Below are 20,583 nucleotides of genomic sequence, written 5' to 3'. Positions count from 1 at the left end.
ATATGCATGGCAGCATTTGGTAAGTATCTCTCTATCTCTCAAAGGACTCAAAGGACTGTGTTACATATTCTGTGAAATGTGGTCAGTAGACTTGAGTGAATGTCATGCTCACATGTGCAGGTAAGGTCTGTTGGTAAAAGTAGATTTATGAATAAAGTGTTGTAGCTGAGGCAAGTTGCAAGTCTTGATTTTGACAAAGTTGTCCGTTCACTGTCTTTGTGTCACATAGACTGGAACCAGATTTGATTAGAGTGTTATATTAAGACAAGAATACACCGCAAATATAGGGAATACACATTATGCAGAAACCATGAGAAGAAAACTGCTTTTTTCCCCCTTATTTGTTGGCAAGAAAAACAGAAAATATCTCAAATACTTGAATGTAAGACTTTAGCCTTTTATTTATGTGATCACAACAAAAATACTAACACAGAAAGAGCTGAAGTAGAGTTCCAACAAACTGTACCGTTGGTTTTAATGTTTTTCTTACCAGTTACAGTACATTTATTCAGTAAATTTGCCACTGTTGTCCATGAGCTATTGTCAACAAAAGGAAATACATTTCATTGCAGGATAATTGACAGGCTGATTTTATTATTCATTTGACATTTTGCTGTGACTTCATGTCGAGAGCTCATTTTAGCAGTAAAGCCAGTGGTTAATTTTTGAGTAGAAATGATGAATAAATAAGCAATCTAGACAATGAATATTTAAGCTGTGTCGTTAATGTAGGTCTGGTGTGGTTAAATGACAGGGGTATTGTGAGGGTTAATGAATTGGTTAATGGATTAATGCTGGTTTCCCGGTGATAAATTCATATGTCATGTATGTATGTGGTAGAGAAACTGGGTTTTTATATATATATTTTCATATATTTTAAAGAAATGGAACTTATTATTATCTGAATGGCCCAACCCAAAACCCAGCAGCATGATGTGAAACCATTTCTATGACTATATTATATTTTCTGAGTTGTATATTATTTTATATTCATTTTCTCATTGTATACACATCTTAATAAACTTGTCATTTAAACATTTTGGTGAAGATTCTCTTCAGAGGAAGCCATTTTTAAAACAGCCTGTTTCTGTATAACACTCTCAATCCCACTTGAAGTCCTGTCCCACTGTTTCAAAGAATTTGATATTAAATGGCTTATAAAACTCCTGAAGCTGCTCTATGACCTCCTGGTCAATTTGTACGTGAGTCCTGCCCTTGGACTTGCCGAGGCACCGCGGCTGGCTGCTGCTTTCTGGCTTCTTCAGACAGGGGAAGCCTTTGGTTCTATTAAAGTAGAAGTGCTTGTCTGTGATTATTCGTTTCAGTCCCAAAAAGTCCTGAACGCGGCCCATTTCCCCTGCCGGATCTGTTATCAGCCGCTCCCCACTCACAAAGTGCATCTGCGACAGACGAAAGTACTGCAGCCAGTTCTCCAGGTGCAGAATATACATCCCAATCCGAATAGCATTCCAGGAAGCGTCGACGAGACCCAAACTTCTGTTCTTAAAGGCCAGCTCTTCAAACGTAGGGATGTCGGGCTTCTTGGAAAGTGTCTGAGTGTAGTCGGAGATGGCTCTTGTGACTGGGTTGCGCACCACGACAATCAGCTTGGTCTCATGGGACATGCTGGAGATGCGTCTAGGTGCATCTCTGGTGACAAAGTAGCTTGGAGTCTTCTCTAGTGTGATCTGGCTGTCTAGTGTTCGTGGCATTAATCCCCTTGAGAGAGAAACAAAGAATAAAACACACATGGATGAGTCAGCAAAAGTTATTATTTTCCTCTACATTTCTGATTTTCTGTTTCATAAGTGACGGATAAAAATATATAACTTAAAGGGAAATTTCACATTCAGAATGTAAAACAATAATCCCTACCACTTTCACAAACTGTCTCAATACTGTGTCATTATTATTGAAGAGTTGAGATAAATGCATATTTAGGTGTAAAATACAGGCTATGTAAAAAGCAATGTCACATCTGCAAAATTATCAGTGTCAAATAATCGCCAGTCTTTTACAATACCATTTCCAGTTAAGAAAAACAAACAAATAAACGATGTGAATGTATTCGTTTTGGTGACAGGACAGCTCGCACATCCAAAGTATGCATCATCATTACTATCATCATGCTGTCAAGATAATGGCTTTGCAAACTACAGGCAAATGTTTCTATTTGTCATATTTGTCATGTGAGTTTTCCTTCAAAGTGTAATGTGTCATCCTGCTTCGGCACTGTGGTTCAATAAAAGTTGATTAATAAGCATCTGGTGTTGGCTGTTGAGACAATGAATGCTTTGCCCACAATTCAGAGACCATCCATACTTTTCTTCCTGCTTCCTTTAAACAGAAAAGTGACTCTGATGTAGCGTCAGCAGCACAATAACCTGGCAGTTTGAGAGGAGTAATTCCAAAACAGTAATATTAAATCAGTCTTTTGCTTTTTATGATTGCAGAAGATATAGTGCCTGAATTTCTCCTTTTCACAGCAATGTGGATCAGTTTCTGGATTTCAGGTACGTTACTGCACAGTTCTTATGATTAAATACCACATTTCTTTATTATTACTGGGGGAAGGCTTCGATTAAAACCTAACCTTTCTCAGAGCTTTCTCTCTCAAGGTAGGGGTAGCCATAGGTTACTTTTAAAGTCTTGAAAATATTGATCCATTTAGCTTTATTTATGAATCCTGAGTTGTTGGCTCGAGTGCCTCAGGGCCACTAGGCAACTATTAATCTTTTATGAGAACAGCACCTTTTCAAGAAAACAGCTTTGCTACACAGTAAAAAAAAAAAACTTGCAGCCATTTTCCACGAGGTGCAAGATCTAAACAGATCTGTGGTTGTGTGCTGAGGAAACTGTCTTGTCAGTTCCATACATTTTCACCATCCTCACAGGTGAAGATTGTGCAGATGAAAGGACCCCATACTGCGTGTGCTCGTTCAGAGTTGCAACTTGTCGTGTTGTAAAACTGGGCTGACAATGTGAAGATACAGAGTGAAAGGTCACAGATGGTTTAGCTTAAAATAGCAAATAAGCAGCTGCCTGGTGTTGACTGCAGCTGTATGACAACACAGTACTATTGTGTGTAGACAGCATGTTTATACATATACCAAACCATGTGGATACTCAAAAATACGTGTTCATAAAATTATTTTGGTAGTACTACGAGGAGATTTAGTGTTTTTTTTACTCACATTGGTTGACTTTTGTTTGGACTCAAAATTCCATGTGAGCCTGTCCATCACAGGTTGCACCAAGTTGCAACATGCACTGACTTACCTTGAGTTATTGATTTTTACAGCTGTTGTGTTTGTTTACTCCCACTGAGTCTCAGCACTGGGTAAATTATATGACTGTAACACGGAAGTCATACAACACTGAAGGGACTGATACAGACAAAATAGAAATAGAGACGTAAAAGAAATACTGATAAATTTGAAGTAAGGGATCGAGTGGCACCATTGGGATCAATTACCATGAAAGTGTAAAGAAGGATTGATACACTATTAAGGTAGTATTGTTTTCATTGAAATAGTACACTCTAATTTGACATGTATATGTCCAATGTCCCTCCATTTCACAGTTTTTGTTTGAGGTCAAAGATTTTACTTTAAGTAAATTTTACTTTTTGAGTCAGGGCCATGTAATGTCATCATACACAAGTCAGTTCCAGCTGGTATTACAACTCATTCCCAGGCTGTCAAATACTGACACATTGTCACGGCCCTCTGTGTCTCCAGTGTTGGAGTGCTTTATTGGATGATGTAGCTCAATTTTAATTAAGTAAGACTCTATGTTTTAAGAATGATGATTTCATATGAAATATCCTCAGCCACATATTCTTGGAAATATAAAATTAAATGAGCAACTTCCCATTTAACAATCGCAGGCTATAAAATACCTTTTGTTGACAGAGATAGTGGCGTTTGGATTCAGACTGCAGCCAACCGACAGCAATTTGAAATTGCAGACAACTCAAAACAGGAGTCAAATGCACCAAGTCTGCCCACAACACAATGTCCTTCATTAACCTTAATCTGCCTTTGCACTAAATTGCATCAAATCTTGTGCCATGACTGATGAATCAATTGATGAAAATGATTTTGTTCACACAAGATGACATGAAACCAGAAATATTAACAGATCCCTCTGCTGTGCCTTATCTAACCATGACTCTAATCTGGCACCGTTGCTCATTAAACTGATACCTACAGCACCAATCCTCTGAGCTTTGGGTGTCTGATCTTTCACCTGTAGTCATCAGTTGTCCATTCAAAGGATCGTTTAACTAGCTGTAAAAGCAGCCAGAAAGAACAAGGTGCAATCCAATGATCAAAGGATCTTAGTCTTTATTTTTATCAAAATCAGGGCTATTTATAAGGGACGCTTTCATGTCAGTGGGAGCAGTCTGGACCAATAAGTTTCAAGTCACCTGTCTTGGAGTGACGTTAATGAGCAACCCTGTGGGGTGTCTGTAATATCTACAAACATTTTTTGATCTAATATTTTGTAGTTGGGGCTTATGTTCACGTTCATTTGTGTGGTTATCTCAAAATTAGCATGTGAGCCAGCTCTGCCACAGCTGCACATTAACCTTCAATGCAGGTGTGCATACATGTGCCTTTTAAAGTGATGTAACAAACAGACTGTAGGTGAAGGGCAGAGATTTATTATTGCTGATAAATCATCTTCTTTGCTTATTCAAACACATGGCAGCAGTGGCCTCGTTTATGTATCTCTTTGTTATAAAGATAGCGGGAATCAGGCCAGAAGGGGAACATGTGATACCTGAGGCAGGTGTCTTGAAAAACCATCAGAAATTTGTTTTCAGGGACTTTTTTTTCTTCCCATGTCCCTGAAAAACTATCAGCACTGCACACAGTATCTGAAATTTAAAGATCTGCATCAGGTTCGGGTGTGCTTTTTCTAAAAGCTGTTAAGTCCTTCCTAGGTAATAATTATCTGCAATCAGAAAATTTAAATCATTGTAATTTCAATGAAAATTACATCACTGATGTCTTTGAAACTTCTACATCTTTATCAGTATGCATGTATCAGTGAAAATAAACTTTGAAATTCACTTTAAAGTTAACGTTTTGCTTCTTGGACTGACACATGCATGCACACACACACACACCTTGATTAACTGACATTTGAGTGAAGTGCTGTGATTGATTACCACCGTCTCACTTAGAGTGAACACTAAATTCATTGGGGTAATTTACAGTGCAATGTGGAGTCTTCACAATTCCTGGTGAAACTTTAAGTCAGGATGCATTACAGGCTTGGCTGTGACATTTTAATCACTCTGTGAAAATGAACTCAGGTGTGGAAGATCTGCTTAATACTGTAAATGAGACCTGTTCCTGGTTGAATAGTTGAAAGCTAGTTTGTTCTGAATGCTTCAGCATTGGATTTGATGCTGTAATTGTAATACATTCTTGTTTGTAATTTCAATAAAAATAGCAAATTGAATTTTATTCATGTGTGTTTGAATTTACTTAATACTGATGTGTACCTTTAATTTCATATCATAAATGGTTTGTGATATTCTATTGCTAATATTCCAGCAATTTCATATTTCTAAACAAGGAAGTTGTAATTTAATCCCCTAGTCGCTGTTTTGATTTTGTGATAATGGGCCTACTGACATGGTGTAACCCTAAAGGAGATGCTTTTTTATATTAAGGGAAGAAAACAACACAGTTGTATTTTAACCAAGCAAATCTAACAGTGAAGACAAGCTCTATCTGTTTAAACACATCACAGGGTGTCACTGAAAATGGGTGTCAGACAGGCGCTAATGGGTATGTACAATGAGTTCCTTTTTATTGTGAAGTTTTTTGATTCGCATCACTTCACAACAGGGAGACTTAAAGCGTGTAGCCCTTTTTCAGTTTAATGTAAGGCAGAATAATTTCCAATACTAAAACAGATGAAGCAAACACTGAAGGCAAACAGACTTATTTATAAGTTGCTTCACAGAGTCTTCACATGTATTCATTATTAAATATGGCCTTAACTAGAATTTGGGCCATGAAATGAAACATTAAATCAATTTTAAATAGACTTTCTACGACTCTACCAATTCTGGTCTGTAATGATTTGATGAAATGTTTGCTGAAAATGAGCATCCTTCTGCAACTCTTATCTACAGGTAGTTAGGGTCAACAGTGGAACGTATGGCAGTCATTGCCACTCATTAATGAGCTTCAGTGCACTGAACACTTGTCTGCATATTATAGTGACCCTGAAAGAGCCTGCTGGCTATCTTGCTCAACGATTTATCTCTGTTGGTGCGGTGGAAGCGGGGGGTCTGGAGTTCACACTTAGTACCCTCTGGACTCTGCTATATCATTATGGATGCATAAGCCACAAACATAGATGTCTTTATTTCAAAGTACCAAGGACTCCCCATTAAACCCAGATACACCCATTGTACTGCAGTGTGGATTTCCACTGGGAGAACATGCCACAATTTTTTACACCAACCGGGCCAATACAAGACAATTGAACTGTTGTTGCTTGGCTAATCAAGAGTAAAACTCAAGAAAACAGTGATACAACTATTTATATCCCTGAAAATAAAGGTATATATGCATTTGAAGTCATGTGTGCCTAATTCACCAGCAATTTATATCTGAAAGTTAATCCCTGTAATGATTTCTTTAACTTCTGCAGGCCAGTTAATATCTGCAAATTGCCCGGTTATTCTATTTCACACAGGCTTTGACTTCTCATGAGGCTTTTAAAGGTTTAGTTAATTTTCTGTAGTGTTCAGTGTGCTTCTGTATGTCCTTAACCAGTCAGGATTAGCTCTTTCAACTCAACAGGGTCTGCCCCTACAGTTAGCCAGTACTTCATCTCATCAAGCTCACACAGGTCTGGAGAAAATGTTATCAAAAAGAGGATGTCCTCTCTTCAGGCAGCCATTTATTTGGCTGTAAGTTTCCATCTACAGAGCAGCACCTGTGGGTCCGTTTTTGCAACCCTCATCACCTCGAAATGACATTTATATAGAATTAATTTACAAGAGAAAATACTGAAGGAAAGTTACAGATAGATTACATTTTTGCACATTTGTTTTCTGCCAAAATATCTGACCTTGCAATAAAATATCCACACATAGTGACTACAGCATTATTAAAAAAATGTTACAGCTATGTGTAACATTTATCTGAAACCATATTCTTTCATCAACCTTTTGTTGCCTGAACCTAACCGTAGGAGTCGGGATGGTGGCATAAATGTAGTATATCCTTGATTTTTAAAAAAAATGTTACTTGTGAACAGAATCCCGGCAGCAATTACATTTTGTCAGCACTAAGTATTTGGGAAAACACTTTAGTGTTATATAAATGTAATTTCTAGGAGAAAGCGTTTGTTTCTGGAAGTTTTCTGTAGCACATTGTTGTTGTGGAACTGGCTTTTGTGCTAGAATAAGACTGACAGACAGTGATCTGGCTATACAAGCATTCCAGTAACTTCACCTTTCATCTACCCTTTTCAACAACAGCACCAACGGAGGACTGCAGGAGACTCTAATACCCCCACCCCAGCTAAATCACAGGTACTGACCTTATGCTATATGCTATTGTGGTCTTTGACAACGCTACCTAGAGTACCTTTTGTGTCCACTGAGGGTGGCACCAGAGGACTGACTGAAAAACAAACGGTTTATCTTCTGGTGATCCTGAATATGCTCAGTAATGTTCATGGCAACCTGACATTGGCATTTTGATATTTCTTACACAAAAGTAGAAATTTTGTCCTGTTGATGTTGTTGAAGAAAACATCAAGGATCAAACAAATACAATAGGATTTGTTGAGAGGGGGCGGCTAGTAGCTGTCAAAATGTCTTCCTCTGTTTCAAAGTGTTGGACAGATGGCCAGACAGACCTCACAGAAGGGACATCACCCTCCTTACATCTCATGGCTGGCAGAGAAAAAAAACAAAACTAAAGAAACTTTTTTTCCCCCCAAACAGCGATATAAAATAAAGTCAACAAAAACTGAAACTCAGTAAATCCAATCTGACAGTAGAATCTTAAATATTATCACAGAGTAAAGAACCTCTCTTACACACAAACTAAACAAATATTGAATATTAAAGCCATTTGGTGCAGCCCCTGTATGTGACTGTGAGGAAGCTTAGCCAGTGTCAGGAAAGGTGATAGGAGGCAGACTCAGAGAATTGTTGACTGAGGTGATTTATTCTGAGCAGTGTAACAAAAACAAGTGTCTCCAAGGAATGAAAAAAACAAACAAATCATACTTTGCTTAATCTGGTTTAACTATCCTCAACAAACTTCGGCATGATCTTGTGCACACAGCTACATGGACATCCTGTTTCATTTCTCTGTTCTCTCTCTCAAACCAACAACTCTCCCCTTAAATAGGCCCTCTAATCTATCTAGGTAGAGCCATATTTCTTAGAGGGGTGTCTTGGTCTCCCACCTATAACAGGTAAACAACAAAGCTACTTGTATCAGTTACCATTGTTTACACAGACACATCATCCACAGCATAGTCATCACCATAAGCCAAAATAAGTACAAATCATATAGATGCTAAACCAAACATTAAAACTAATTAAAATAAATCCCCCCTATTCTTGGTCTGACCCATGACATCACTGGTGATGTCAGCGAGAGCTTAAAAGCAGGAAGTCGTTGGGAGACCCCCCCATTGTTATGCTACACTGTGAGAAATATGAGGCAGAAAGAAGGTTCAAAACCTCAGAAAGATAAAAAGTACACTTTGACCAATAGATATTCTACAAAAGAAATCAGTGTTACTGAATTCTATTTCAGTATCTTAGACTAATTTGATTGCGAAGATATCAGGGTTTTTTTTTTAATGAATATTGTACTAAAAATTCTGATCCACACTCCATACCAGTTGGTGGTGGTAATGCACCAATTCATTGTTGGCCAACCACCAATAAAACTCAAAGAAGAAGAAGAAGAGGAGCCTCCCCTTAGTCCCTTGGAAAGTAAGGTAGGTATGGTACGAAACACAAGCTAATCCATAACTCAGGACTTAAATGAATAGTTCTAAAGAGCAACACAGATTCATCAGAGATGCAGACCATCAGAACAAGTAAAGGTCAGCTTTGAATCATCTCCTTGTGAACAATCAATGAACTCAGAATTTATTACTGTCATTTCACTGCGGTTTGAACTTAAAACTGAATGTTGCATCTCATCAGTTCAATACCAGTTCTCAGTAAATGTTTGCAGCTCAAATAAAGCATTGCCATGCAACACAGCTATAGATGTAAAACCCACATCCCTTACAAACACACAATAAATAGAAAGAGTTGTGACACTATCACAAACACATATGATAAATCGTTTGATAGAATTTCACATACTGTAGGCACGTGTGATTTTTGAGCAGGTTACATATGAAATGTAGAGTGTGTGAAAACATCAGTTTTACATGTGCTTTTTGTAAGGGACGAAAGTTCACATATTCTCTGATAAAACTACACCAGTGCCAAGGCCAGTTTACCAGCATTGTGTGAGTCTGCCTTCCAAGAACAACCAATATGGCTCATACTGTTAGCTGTCAGCTTCTCTGTTACAGCTTGCTGTGTCACATGACATTCAATCCCAAATCTGGTCCTTGTGTCAAAAGTTTTGTTCTTTGAGGTTGAATCATAAATGCTGATTAACTAGCTGGCGGGCCTTAGACACGCTTCCTGTGTGAATGAGAGATGCAGCAGTTCAGTGCTGAGGTTCACGCATCTAGTGTGTCCCAGGTGTAAGTCTATTTATTTGAACTTTTATTATTTTGTTATTTTACTGGCTCCAAATGGACCTACGTGCCCTGAAGCGAGAGGAGGATGTTCAGTCTCTACTGCTGATGGTCACCAAAATTTGTTGACCACTCGCAACACTCACTTGTTTGTTTTAGCTTGAGCCAAGTTTCAGGAGCATAAGATCCTTTCATTTGTTTGGTTTATTTGGAACAATCATAAATCCTAGATTGGACGTTTGAGCTGTGTATTGCTTCCTGTAAATTAACCATTGAGTGAAGTGGGAAATGTATCTGCATCATTGCTGCATTGCTGTATTAATTTTGTTTTGCTCTATTAATGTGATATTTTCTAGATGTTTGTGGGGTTTCACTTGACTGAACTGGGATGATGTTTGGCTTCTAATGATTTTTGTCAGATTAAATCTCGCACCTATTGAACTGGTGACTGCTTCAAAGTTTCATGTATGTTTGTCTAAATAAAACAGCATCAATTTAGAGACAATATAATATTTCAAATATGAAAACATGAATTTTACATGTGCTTTTTGTTAGGGATTCAAACACATTATCTTCCTATGTGACCCAATGTTATCAACATGATTTTTGTTTGATCAGCAATAAAGCACATTTGAATGTGAGAATTCAGACAGAAACTCACTCTGATCTGATTGGGATTTACCTTAGAAACCATTAATCACAAGCATTAAAAACATTAATCAGGGAGATTTTTAGAATGGCCTTTTACCTCCCACTTGACAATAAATGTTTGTCATTACAATGACTAACAATGAACCCTACCCATTAAACAATATGCAGCCTCACAGGCTGACCATGGAGAATAAAGTTAAGAAAAAGGCTCTTTGGCTCTCATTGCCAATGTGTTATCACAGCAAGCAGGGCAATAATGGTCACAGTCCTCTGCAATATTTTACACAAACAGCTTTAGTGTAGAACAAAAATGTGACACTTTCTAGAAGGAATAGTTCGAAACTTGTATCAAAGGTACTACAGATCAAATAATCTCGAAAACACAATCACAAATGAATTAAAATGGCAGTTTTATATTTATCTAGTTCTTCAATCTTCTGACTGAATTATAGCTACACAAAAACATGCAATAAGATGCTGTCAACAGTAACAAAGAGAAGAACAAAGTAATACGAATGCACTCACAAAAAAAATATTCTAATTTACATGCCCAATATTGTGGCCTGGTTAGTATCAGCGTATGCTCATTAAATGAATGTCTGACTTGTGCACTGTCCTGAAAGCTTGTCACAGCAGCTTCTGGGTAAATTCTAGTTATGTTAGCGTTTTTGGACACAATTGGAGCGTTCAAGTATTAGATTTTGACTTATAAGATGTCTGAGATACAGCAAATTATTTTGCCTCCCATTTGGGTTACATGATTTGGTATTATTTTTAATAATCGTGAGTTAAGCGCTGAATAGGTTTTCTCTGATTCAAGTTTTTCAAAAGTGAAAATATCTTTTGTTGGCAAAGTTTCCTTCCATATTTTAACAAAACTGACTTAAAGAAAATGTGTTTCATACAAACCATTTGTCCTGAAATGTCCTGAAAAACCAATACCACGCACAGACTTGCTCCCTGCCACCCAAACCCATTAACAGTTTGCATTACTCAGGTAGACTGTGCAGAAAAAAGGTTCTTATGCTGTGTGATTCTCATAATGTCTATGCCACTGCACTTCCTAAAAATGGCATCTTCCTCTTTCCTCATATGACAGCACAGATCCAGTCTGCACTGGAGAGGCTGCTCCATTATTAAAGTATCACTCACTAAGATTACAGCTGTGAAGACATCTGATCATTAATCACCAGCAACACCAGCTTGCCTCCTCCAAAGTCTATTAAGAGTGAACAAAGAGCGGTCCAGACGAATACAGTAATCCTGCGGCCATTTCAACTATGTGAAGAAACAGAGGTGAATAACAATTTAGCGTCATGAGAATCAAGCATCTATTTCTCTAATTTAATTGAAGGCAAATTGGTTGAAAATAGCAGAATAACTGAGCCAACACACTTGCAGTAGAGCACTTTCTGACATCAGGCAACATAATAGAATCAAAATATATTTATAGGAAGACAATACAGTTCTGCATTACTGTAAAAAAAAACTACATAATGTATTTGACCTTGAAAGAAAACCTATTTTATTTCTGTCATTTCAACTCTAGCCCCTTGCGTTCGCTGAAATAACAATTATTCATGGTTTGGTCTGCAGAGGGAAATGACTGACACTTGCTCTCCTTGAGCAATAACACATTGAATTGAACTGAGCTTCGAGCTGTCACATTAACATGTGGCACGACAAAGTATCCACGGACACCAAAATGAAGACACTCAGGCTGACAGGAAAGCCTCTGAAATCCTGAACTGCACATTCCCAGATGAGGATTGCTTCTTATTCTGTTTATTTATTTATTTTTTATTTTTTTGATGAATCTATAATTGCTGGACTGCTGTTTCATCTGATGAATGCATAAAATCTTTAAAAAGGCTTGTTACAATGTGGCAATGAAGAGTAATGAGTATAATCACTGCGGCAGCTGAAAAATATATTTGAATTTGTATGAAATAACATTGATGATACTGTACTAACACTGTGACATTGTGAATGACAGCCAGTGATTGGCAGATTACATCCTGCCCCTGCACATCATAGATGTATACCTCCCCTGCATCTCTCACCTATTTGTTCAGTTGTATTGCAGCATATTAACTAACATGAATGGATATTTCTTGAATTTACATCAACCATAGAGGTGCTGGACCTCTTGGAAGTTCTCTCTGGGTTTACAGTATAGCCTCTGGCAATGTGACAGTCAAGGATATTTATAAATGGAGAGCGGACGGTCTACACACCTTTAGTAGTTTCACTCTTTACTTAGATGGTGAAAAAGTACAAAAGGAAACAGAATATGGGAGTCACAGGAGGGAGAGCTCAGACAGGATTTGATCCCTGCCTGGTCAGTAGGGACACACCGGGTTCGCCAAGGGGGGTAAAGTTAACAAGCCGACAATCTCGAAATATGAGCTAAGGATCACTGACTGCTGGAATCATAAAGTCCCTAAAGTGACATCAGTTATTTTAAAGTACTATTTGTTACAGGGAGTACTGTGAAGACCAAATTTTTAAATTTATTCATCTAACTATTTAAAGGTTGCACCAATTAACACAGATAAGTGACATCAATTATGTTACTTGACCTACAATGACTTGTATGACCACACAATTGCAGTTTGACGGATCTACAATTAAGTGTGACGATTAGCACCAGCATTTAGAGCTAATATGGTTATGTGTCAAGTCTCTGTGTTATCATTGCAATATACATCACTTCATAAACAACAACCCTGATGGTTGCACCTCTGCAAAACGTCCTCTCGGTGTGTGAGTGGGCGTGTGAATGAGAGGCACATTGTAAAGCATTTAGTCCATTAAGGTAAAAATGTACTACTTGCAGTAGGTATGTCCATTTACCATTGTCCAGGTGGAATTTGCAACCAAATGCAACCCTGCATTTAACCCATTCAAACTATGATATAGTTATATAAACAGATAGATAGATATTTGGAGATTTTCTTCAAAATACTGTTAAAATCAGTAAATGGTGCAAGTTATGAAATGCTATTACATCATATACCACACCAACACATACTTGCAAGATTGAACTGGAACTACTGTTTCTTCAACTGCAAATATTACAGCTATAGTATATAAGTGGTCTATAATGTATGCATGATTATATTATCTCCTGAATAAAAGCACCAGCCCGCTGCTTTTCAGACTGGTCTCATTGGGGACATTTCTCAAAAAGAGTTGTTTTGTAATTAATGTTAACCACTACATGTCTCTGAGCAGCACTGGAATGAAGACAGCTCTCATTAATAATGCAGAGTTACGTCTGACCATCCCTCGCTGTAAAATGTGCAGTTTTCTATGTTAAATGAGAACCATCGGACTTTCTGTCCTCATCAACCTTTCTGATGATACTGTTCCAGAGCTCCCTGCCTCCCCGAGCCAATTAATGTGGACCTGGAGAATATTCGTAGCTGCAGCCTCTCATACAATTTCAACACTTCTCAGGGAATCTACTGGAATGCTTCTGCCTCCTGTGAAATCAATAGAGCTGAGATGCCCTTTTAAGTCTTGATGGTGTATAGCAACGTGTTTTTGTTTGATCTCTATGATTCAGTGAGAATGGTAAAAGTGGGGAGAGGAGTTTGAGGAAATTGGTGGCGGTGAAATGTCTGTTTTATCGGGTCCTGTATGGTTATGTGAATACCCTTGCACAAAATAAATGAGGCCACGTGTGTGTTCTGTTCAGGAGGCACAGTAATGAATGCGGCACCATTCTTCTTCTGTGCCTAAATGATCTGTCACATGCTTAATGTAACAGGACAGACTGTGCAGAATAACTGGCCAGTACACTGGACTTGACGAGAGTTAATTTGGTGTCACATGTTGTCGTTTTCTGTCTGTTCAACAGACATTAGCCTCTGAGAATAAGTTAAAATATCAACAAGATGTTTTGAAATGATCAGATCATTGAAAAGACTGCGAGTTGAAGATATTTATGTACTAATCCCAAAGTAAACTTCCATAGTCAAATGAATCAGAAAATTAATCAATTTTAGAAATCGATTATTGGAGTCATTCATCAAGTAGAGACTATGAGGCTGTAATTTTCAATACAGACAACAAAATTAATTTGTTGAAAGAAATACATTGAGAAAAATCCTCCTTGCTACAAATGGCTTTTGAGTAAAAATTATTTTGTCAAACTAGTGTTTCCAGGTTATGTTAGCAGTAGTGTTTCTCCCACTCGTCCCGCCTGCGAGTTTATGCTCGGCCCGTAGACTTGACATTGGGATGATGTCACAGATTTTTAAATCGCTTTTCTAGGCTTGAGGAAAGTTTTACAAATATAAACCTTCATGGATCAAAAAAATCATAATAGAAAGCATGATAATGACCCTTATTTGCAGTTGGAGGTGTCCTGCCAACAGTTTTATAGATGTCTCTTTTATAATCGTGTTATATTGGGAAAATGCTTTTTGGGCCGCAGGGGGATTTTTCCGCTACAATAAAGTGAGTGGCCACTGGGAAAAATTGGCAGCAAGGCTGAGTGGTGGAGCCTTATCCAGGTCTTATTATACATCCATGGTTAACAGTCATACAGCTGGCATGTTAGCATGTTAGGCATGTTAGCAGTTTGTGAGTATACTCATCTCAAAGTATGACTTGAGGTTGATGGAAATAAAGTCATTGTTTTTAAAGATATGTTAAGTGAAAAGTAAATTAATCAACAAGTTGACAAGTTATTTTGCCCTGGACCAAAGTGGTTGACCAATTGACCAACTCTGTCTTAACTTGGCTAAAAGTTTCTGATTACAGCTTCTTAAATATTAACACTGTCTTGCTTGTCTTTCATATCATATGATTGCAAATGTTAATACTTTAGTTTGTTGACTAAAAATGAAAATCATTTATCATTATTAGCCATGTGGAATGACTATATCATGGCCATGTTGGTCTGTTGGGCCACTGTGGTCCAGACGGAAATATCCCAAAAACTATTTGATGTATTGCCATGAAATTCAGTACAGATATTTATGGTGCCCAGAGGATGATTCCTACTGATATTGGTGACCTGAACCTTGAATGTTCCTCTAGTGCCAGCAACAGGTTAAAATTTTTGTCTTGCAGTTTTTTTGTCTTTTTTTTTGTCATTCTGTGGTTTTAAGTGAAACTACTGGATGGACCCTGACTTTTCATCCAGCTCCAAATTCAGGCCAAAATATTAATTTGTCAAATAATTTGGATTATACCTACAAAACTAATGACATTCCTATCAGCCTCATGTTGTACTGTGTGTTTAGTTCTAATTAGCAAATGTGAGCATGCTAACACACTAAATTAAAACGATGAACATTATCCATGCATAACATTAGCATGTTATTATCACTGTGAGCATTGTGAGCTCAAAGTACTGTCTCATAGAGCTGCTAGCAGGCTGTAGAGTTTTAGTCTTGTTTTGGGAAACTTGGCACTAGTAGTTGTCAAATCTTATTATTTAAATCTTTTTGTTTTATAAATATTACTTGTTTTACATTGTCTGACCAGGGCTTTCTATTTCCACATTTTGAACTTAAAATACATTAACAGGCAAATTCTATTCTCTCAATTATTGAAGGTGGTCTTGATTTGATCTTTATTTTTTTAATGGTTGTTCCAGGCTGTGTATCCATTTTAAAGAATTTAGGAGTTTACCACCTTTTTAAAAAATGAAAAGATAAATTATTCATGAATTGATCTTAAAAATGACCTTTATTTGCAGCCCTTTGATAGACAGACTGACAGACTGGCCAACTTACAAAGTGGGCTGTTGAAGAAAGCTCATTGCAGAGCAACACATGTAGAATTTACAATTACACAATGCTACTTGCTCTAGAGACAAATTTGACAGTTAATCAAAATGGAAAGATACTTTATGTGACATGCTGCCAACAAACCAAACATTGGCCCTCAGTGATTATCTGTCAAAGTCTAATACAATGAACATCACTCAGTCACTTGCCAAGTTGCCGCAGCCTGAATTAAACCAGTCTTTGTCTCCAAAGTATTGTTTAAGTACTTATCTTAAATATATGAACTGTCAGCTTGTGACATGTGTGCAATATTCCAGCTCTGTGATTTTTCCACAAGTGGCATCATATCAGCATGGGACCTGAATTTATCTTGGCTTAAATAATCTAGACTGACATAAATATAGAAAAATAAAAAACAAACTTAGATAAAGCCCACACATCTGGTCTAATAGTTTGCTCATCCATGAAGTAAACGGTTGCTTTTGCACCATTAGGCTCCATTAAGATGGTAGATTTAAGTGATGGAAGGTTGCTGGTGCAGTGAATGGACTAATGGCTGGGGTAGGATGGTGTCTGATGTGTTGGTGTCTGATCTGGGCTCTCCGAGAGGTGGAAAAATGCACTTAAATACTCAGAAAAATACTTAGTCACTCTGTGATGTTCAGTTGTAGTTCAGATATTTTACTGGTGGGTGTTTGTTTAACTTCTGTTACTGTGGTGTTGATGCTTATTACTAAAGTTGTACGAATACAAAATGTACGAAGGACATCACACTGTGTCTACATTTGGCCTTGTGTGTGCATGTGTTTCCATAAATTAATCAACATGTGTGTATTATTCTTGTATATAATGTCTTTATGTGCCAATATATTTGCTATTCAACTCACTCAATTAAGTGTTACAAAGGCAGGCACCTTCATTTGTGAATATGCTGTTTGTAAATCTATTTAATTAGTGAAATACACACAACAATTAAGACTAACTATCTGTAAAGTATGCCCTTGGGAAGTTTTAGTTTCAAAATTTAAAAAGCAGAAGGCTCCTTCTTGCGCATTCAAATAAAGTGACATTACAGTGTGCGCTTGATAGCGAAGAATTATACATGGGAAATTAAGATTAATATCAGAAATTTCAATTAAAAAGAGACCTTAATAAACATGCAAATTATTGAACAAGTATTTTCTTTTTAACTTCCGACCAGGGGATTCTGGAGTGTTTTTGTGTCTTACATTAATGCATTTTTGTAATATTATAGCCTCTGGTTCATTACTTTGAAGATAATTTCATGAGCATGGATCTGCCTTTGAGAAAACTCCTTTGTGCAGCCAGTTTCTCTTTGTGTATGACTAAGATTGTCTTACATCTGCAAGTGTACACTGTGACATTGTGCAACGACATTTTAGTCAACTATTTCAACTAAAATAAGTATGAATAAAATAGTTGTTTCTGCTCTGTTCCAGCACAAACACTGTCTTTGCAGCCAAGAACTTGAATCCATGTGCAGAATTTAGGAAATATTTTAAACATACAGTATATGTACTATGTATCCTATAGTTAGATTATTAATATTTATTTAAAAAGGTGAAAACTGGTGCTGCCAAAAGACAAGGTATAGCAAAAAAACCCAACAACACATAGCTTATATGTATAAAAGAGCAAACTATCAGCTGAGACATGATGGGCAGGTCCTCATATACATGACAATTCACTGCAGCCTCAGGTGTTCATTCTTGCAGTGCAGCCTGAGAATAGACTTCATCACTTGTTCCATGTTCATGGAAATATCGCTCTGTGGTCCGTTCCTGCCACACGGGAGGAACTATGGATGTGTGAGCGGCAAGCTATAGGGAGCTCCAACAATCAGACATAATGTAACACAATACCATCAAACCTGGATTTGAGTGCAACATTTTTTAGTCTGCGCACTCAGTTTGGCAGTGATCTTTGTGTTTTTTCTTGAGAGGACGCCTGCTTTATGATCATTTTATGGATTTGACTTTTAACTGAACAGATACTCATTATGTTAAAAGCAGAAAATATAGTATTAATCAGAAAGATGTCTCATCTTCAGATTGGATTGAATAGGGCCATCTATAACATAGAGAAGAAGTAAGTGACAAAGAGAGACAGAGTTGGGTGGTGATGATACTCTGTGTTTGTTGCACCTTACAGTATGAGCTCCTTTGCCCTCACCAGCCGTCAGAAGAACATTTTGTGCCTTGTGTAGGCTTTTTGAAGCCAGCTGGTAACCTGGAGGCTGCCTGTGTCATCTGTGCTGTTGACTGTGATTGTTTGTGTGAACTGATCCTACATCTGCCTCATGGAACTGTCTGTTCAGCACCACGTAGCACATGTAACATCTGCGTCACTCAGAAAAACAACATTATACAAAAGTAGAATCAAACTTGTGATCTTGGTGGTGGCGTGCTACTTGTGTGTAGGTGAGTTTGCATGTGTGTGGTATAGCCCTTATGGTGCCTCTGCGTGTGTGTGTGCATAGCCAAATGTAACATTTAGGCTACTGAGTTTATATAGAGTAAAATGCAGAGAGACTGAGAACTGTGTCAGACTATGACTTTGCATGCTTGTCATAAAACTGGTTAAATAAACATGTTGGTATGGAAGAATCTACAAAAGGAGCTCACATATTACAAGAGTCCCCTGTTTGCAGAGCAGGAGGGTGACTGCTCTGCGCACTGTGACAGAAGTAAAGACAGAGTAGGGTCTCTACAGTATGCAGAAGAAAAGGTTAAGCAAGTGTTGCAGAAAACATGACAAATTATTACTTAAATGTTTGTTTCATCTTTTCCCCACCTGTACCATTCCAGCCCTCTGTCATAGTTTCTATCGAAAAAGTGGGGCTCCGTTCCGAGTGCGCGCACATCTGGATGTATCCGGATGAACTCCAGCACCGCCCTGGTTCCTCCTTTCTTTACACCGACTATTAACGCATTAGGCAGCTTCTTATTCCCATATCTTTGCGCAACACTCATGTTTCTCAACTTCGCGTCAGCCCAGTGAGTACCGGACAAGGCAGATGCTTTACTTTGGTAGCGGGGATCACTTGATCCTCGCTGGGCAGCAGACTCATCCAAAGCGGACCTGACTTCCAGCGAAGCGCAATTGTCTAATTTCCCAAGAAGTTTCTTCCCTCCAGCGTTCTTGCTCGGTGGGCATCTTTTCCCGCCGTAACCCTGGTTTGTCATGATTGTGCTGCGACAAAAAATAATACTATAGCATAAATAGGTGCAAGAAAGTGAAACGGTGAATATGAAGGCGAATCTGGCGCTGAATCTGTTCGTAGATGAGAGGAACCTATGTGCCATGTCTCCATGGGTTCAAAGTGCTGCATGATTTTCCATCGGAGTCTTCCTCCTCTCTTGCTCTGCGGTTGGAGTCTGGCAATAATGTAGGTTCCAAAGTCTGACAGACTGGCATATGAGGATAGGGGTGGCTTCTCTGAGGCATAAACTGCGCGTAAGTCGCGTTATTTCTTTTCATAGGCTGCTGAACTGTACGAGAAAACTTGGAACAGAATATGATTGCGGCTGCTTTCGGAGAGAAAAATGGGTCAGTCCCCCTTTAGACAAGTTTTTCCTAAGTAGTTTGAAGTGATTCATTTGGATCAATTACTGGTGGCACTGTCCTAAAACGAATCCGAAAGGAATTTGACGCCAATCTTCATCCTCCTTCTCCCTGTGTGTGGATTATGAGAGAAAACGAAAAGTCCAACGCGTCCTCAGTGTCCCCAAAACTCTCACCAGCGCGATTGTTCTGCTCGCCTCTGAGGGGATTTTTTCGATGCTCAGCCCACCTTTTCCTCTCATAATGAAGTTGTGAAGATATATGCACTTAGGCTACCGGCTATAAATATTTAATCAACCCCTCTGACGTAACTCACATGATCATAATTCTATATGCGTTTTATCTTTTAAAGGAACATCCTGAATATTTTAGGAGGCATCATATTTGGAGGTTTAAAGATGCAAAATGAGTGTCAGAGAGTATAGTAATGTATGTAGGAAATTATTTTAACTTTGATTCCATCAGTTTCAGCATGTCAGAGCTGCATGGTATGTGTTAAATGAATCTTATGACATTTAGTTTCATGATGTTCGGATTCATTTCAGAAGAATCCACCAAAGCACTCAGGCTTTCATAGGAGCTATTAACACTTTTGTTATCAGTTTTCTGCTGTGTGCAACGTGTTCACTTTTCACTTGAAACAGAATGATTCATCAAGGCTGAGCATTGTCTACATGTATTCTTTTTCTTTATACACACCTGGGCATTAGCAGCCTGAAAGCCATGATGCACGCTGGATGCAGACTGCTCCTTCATTGTCATGGTTAAAGTCTGTCGAACCTTCCATTATTGGAGAGTGAATAGCCCACACAAACAGCAGCTGCAGTGTTCGCATTTT

At 38.1% G+C, this 20,583-nt stretch overlaps 1 protein-coding gene across 1 annotated transcript; it reads right to left on the bottom strand.

Annotated features, from left to right (window-relative positions):
• Nucleotides 1-376: 376 nt before the first annotated feature.
• hs3st2 (heparan sulfate (glucosamine) 3-O-sulfotransferase 2) lies at nucleotides 377-20,157 on the bottom strand. Its single transcript, XM_067616099.1, has 2 exons — nucleotides 18,975-20,157; nucleotides 377-1,719 (listed from the first exon to the last, which is right to left on the bottom strand). The coding sequence occupies exons 1-2, from the start codon at nucleotides 19,484-19,486 to the stop codon at nucleotides 1,101-1,103; spliced, it is 1,131 nt and encodes a 376-aa protein (XP_067472200.1). The 5' UTR covers nucleotides 19,487-20,157; the 3' UTR covers nucleotides 377-1,100.
• Between the last annotated feature and the right edge of the window lie 426 nt (nucleotides 20,158-20,583).

Source organism: Thunnus thynnus, chromosome 17, assembly GCF_963924715.1.
Source record: "Thunnus thynnus chromosome 17, fThuThy2.1, whole genome shotgun sequence".
In the NCBI taxonomy this organism is placed as follows: domain Eukaryota; kingdom Metazoa; phylum Chordata; class Actinopteri; order Scombriformes; family Scombridae; genus Thunnus; species Thunnus thynnus.
This window is presented reverse-complemented; position numbering and strand designations above follow the sequence as displayed.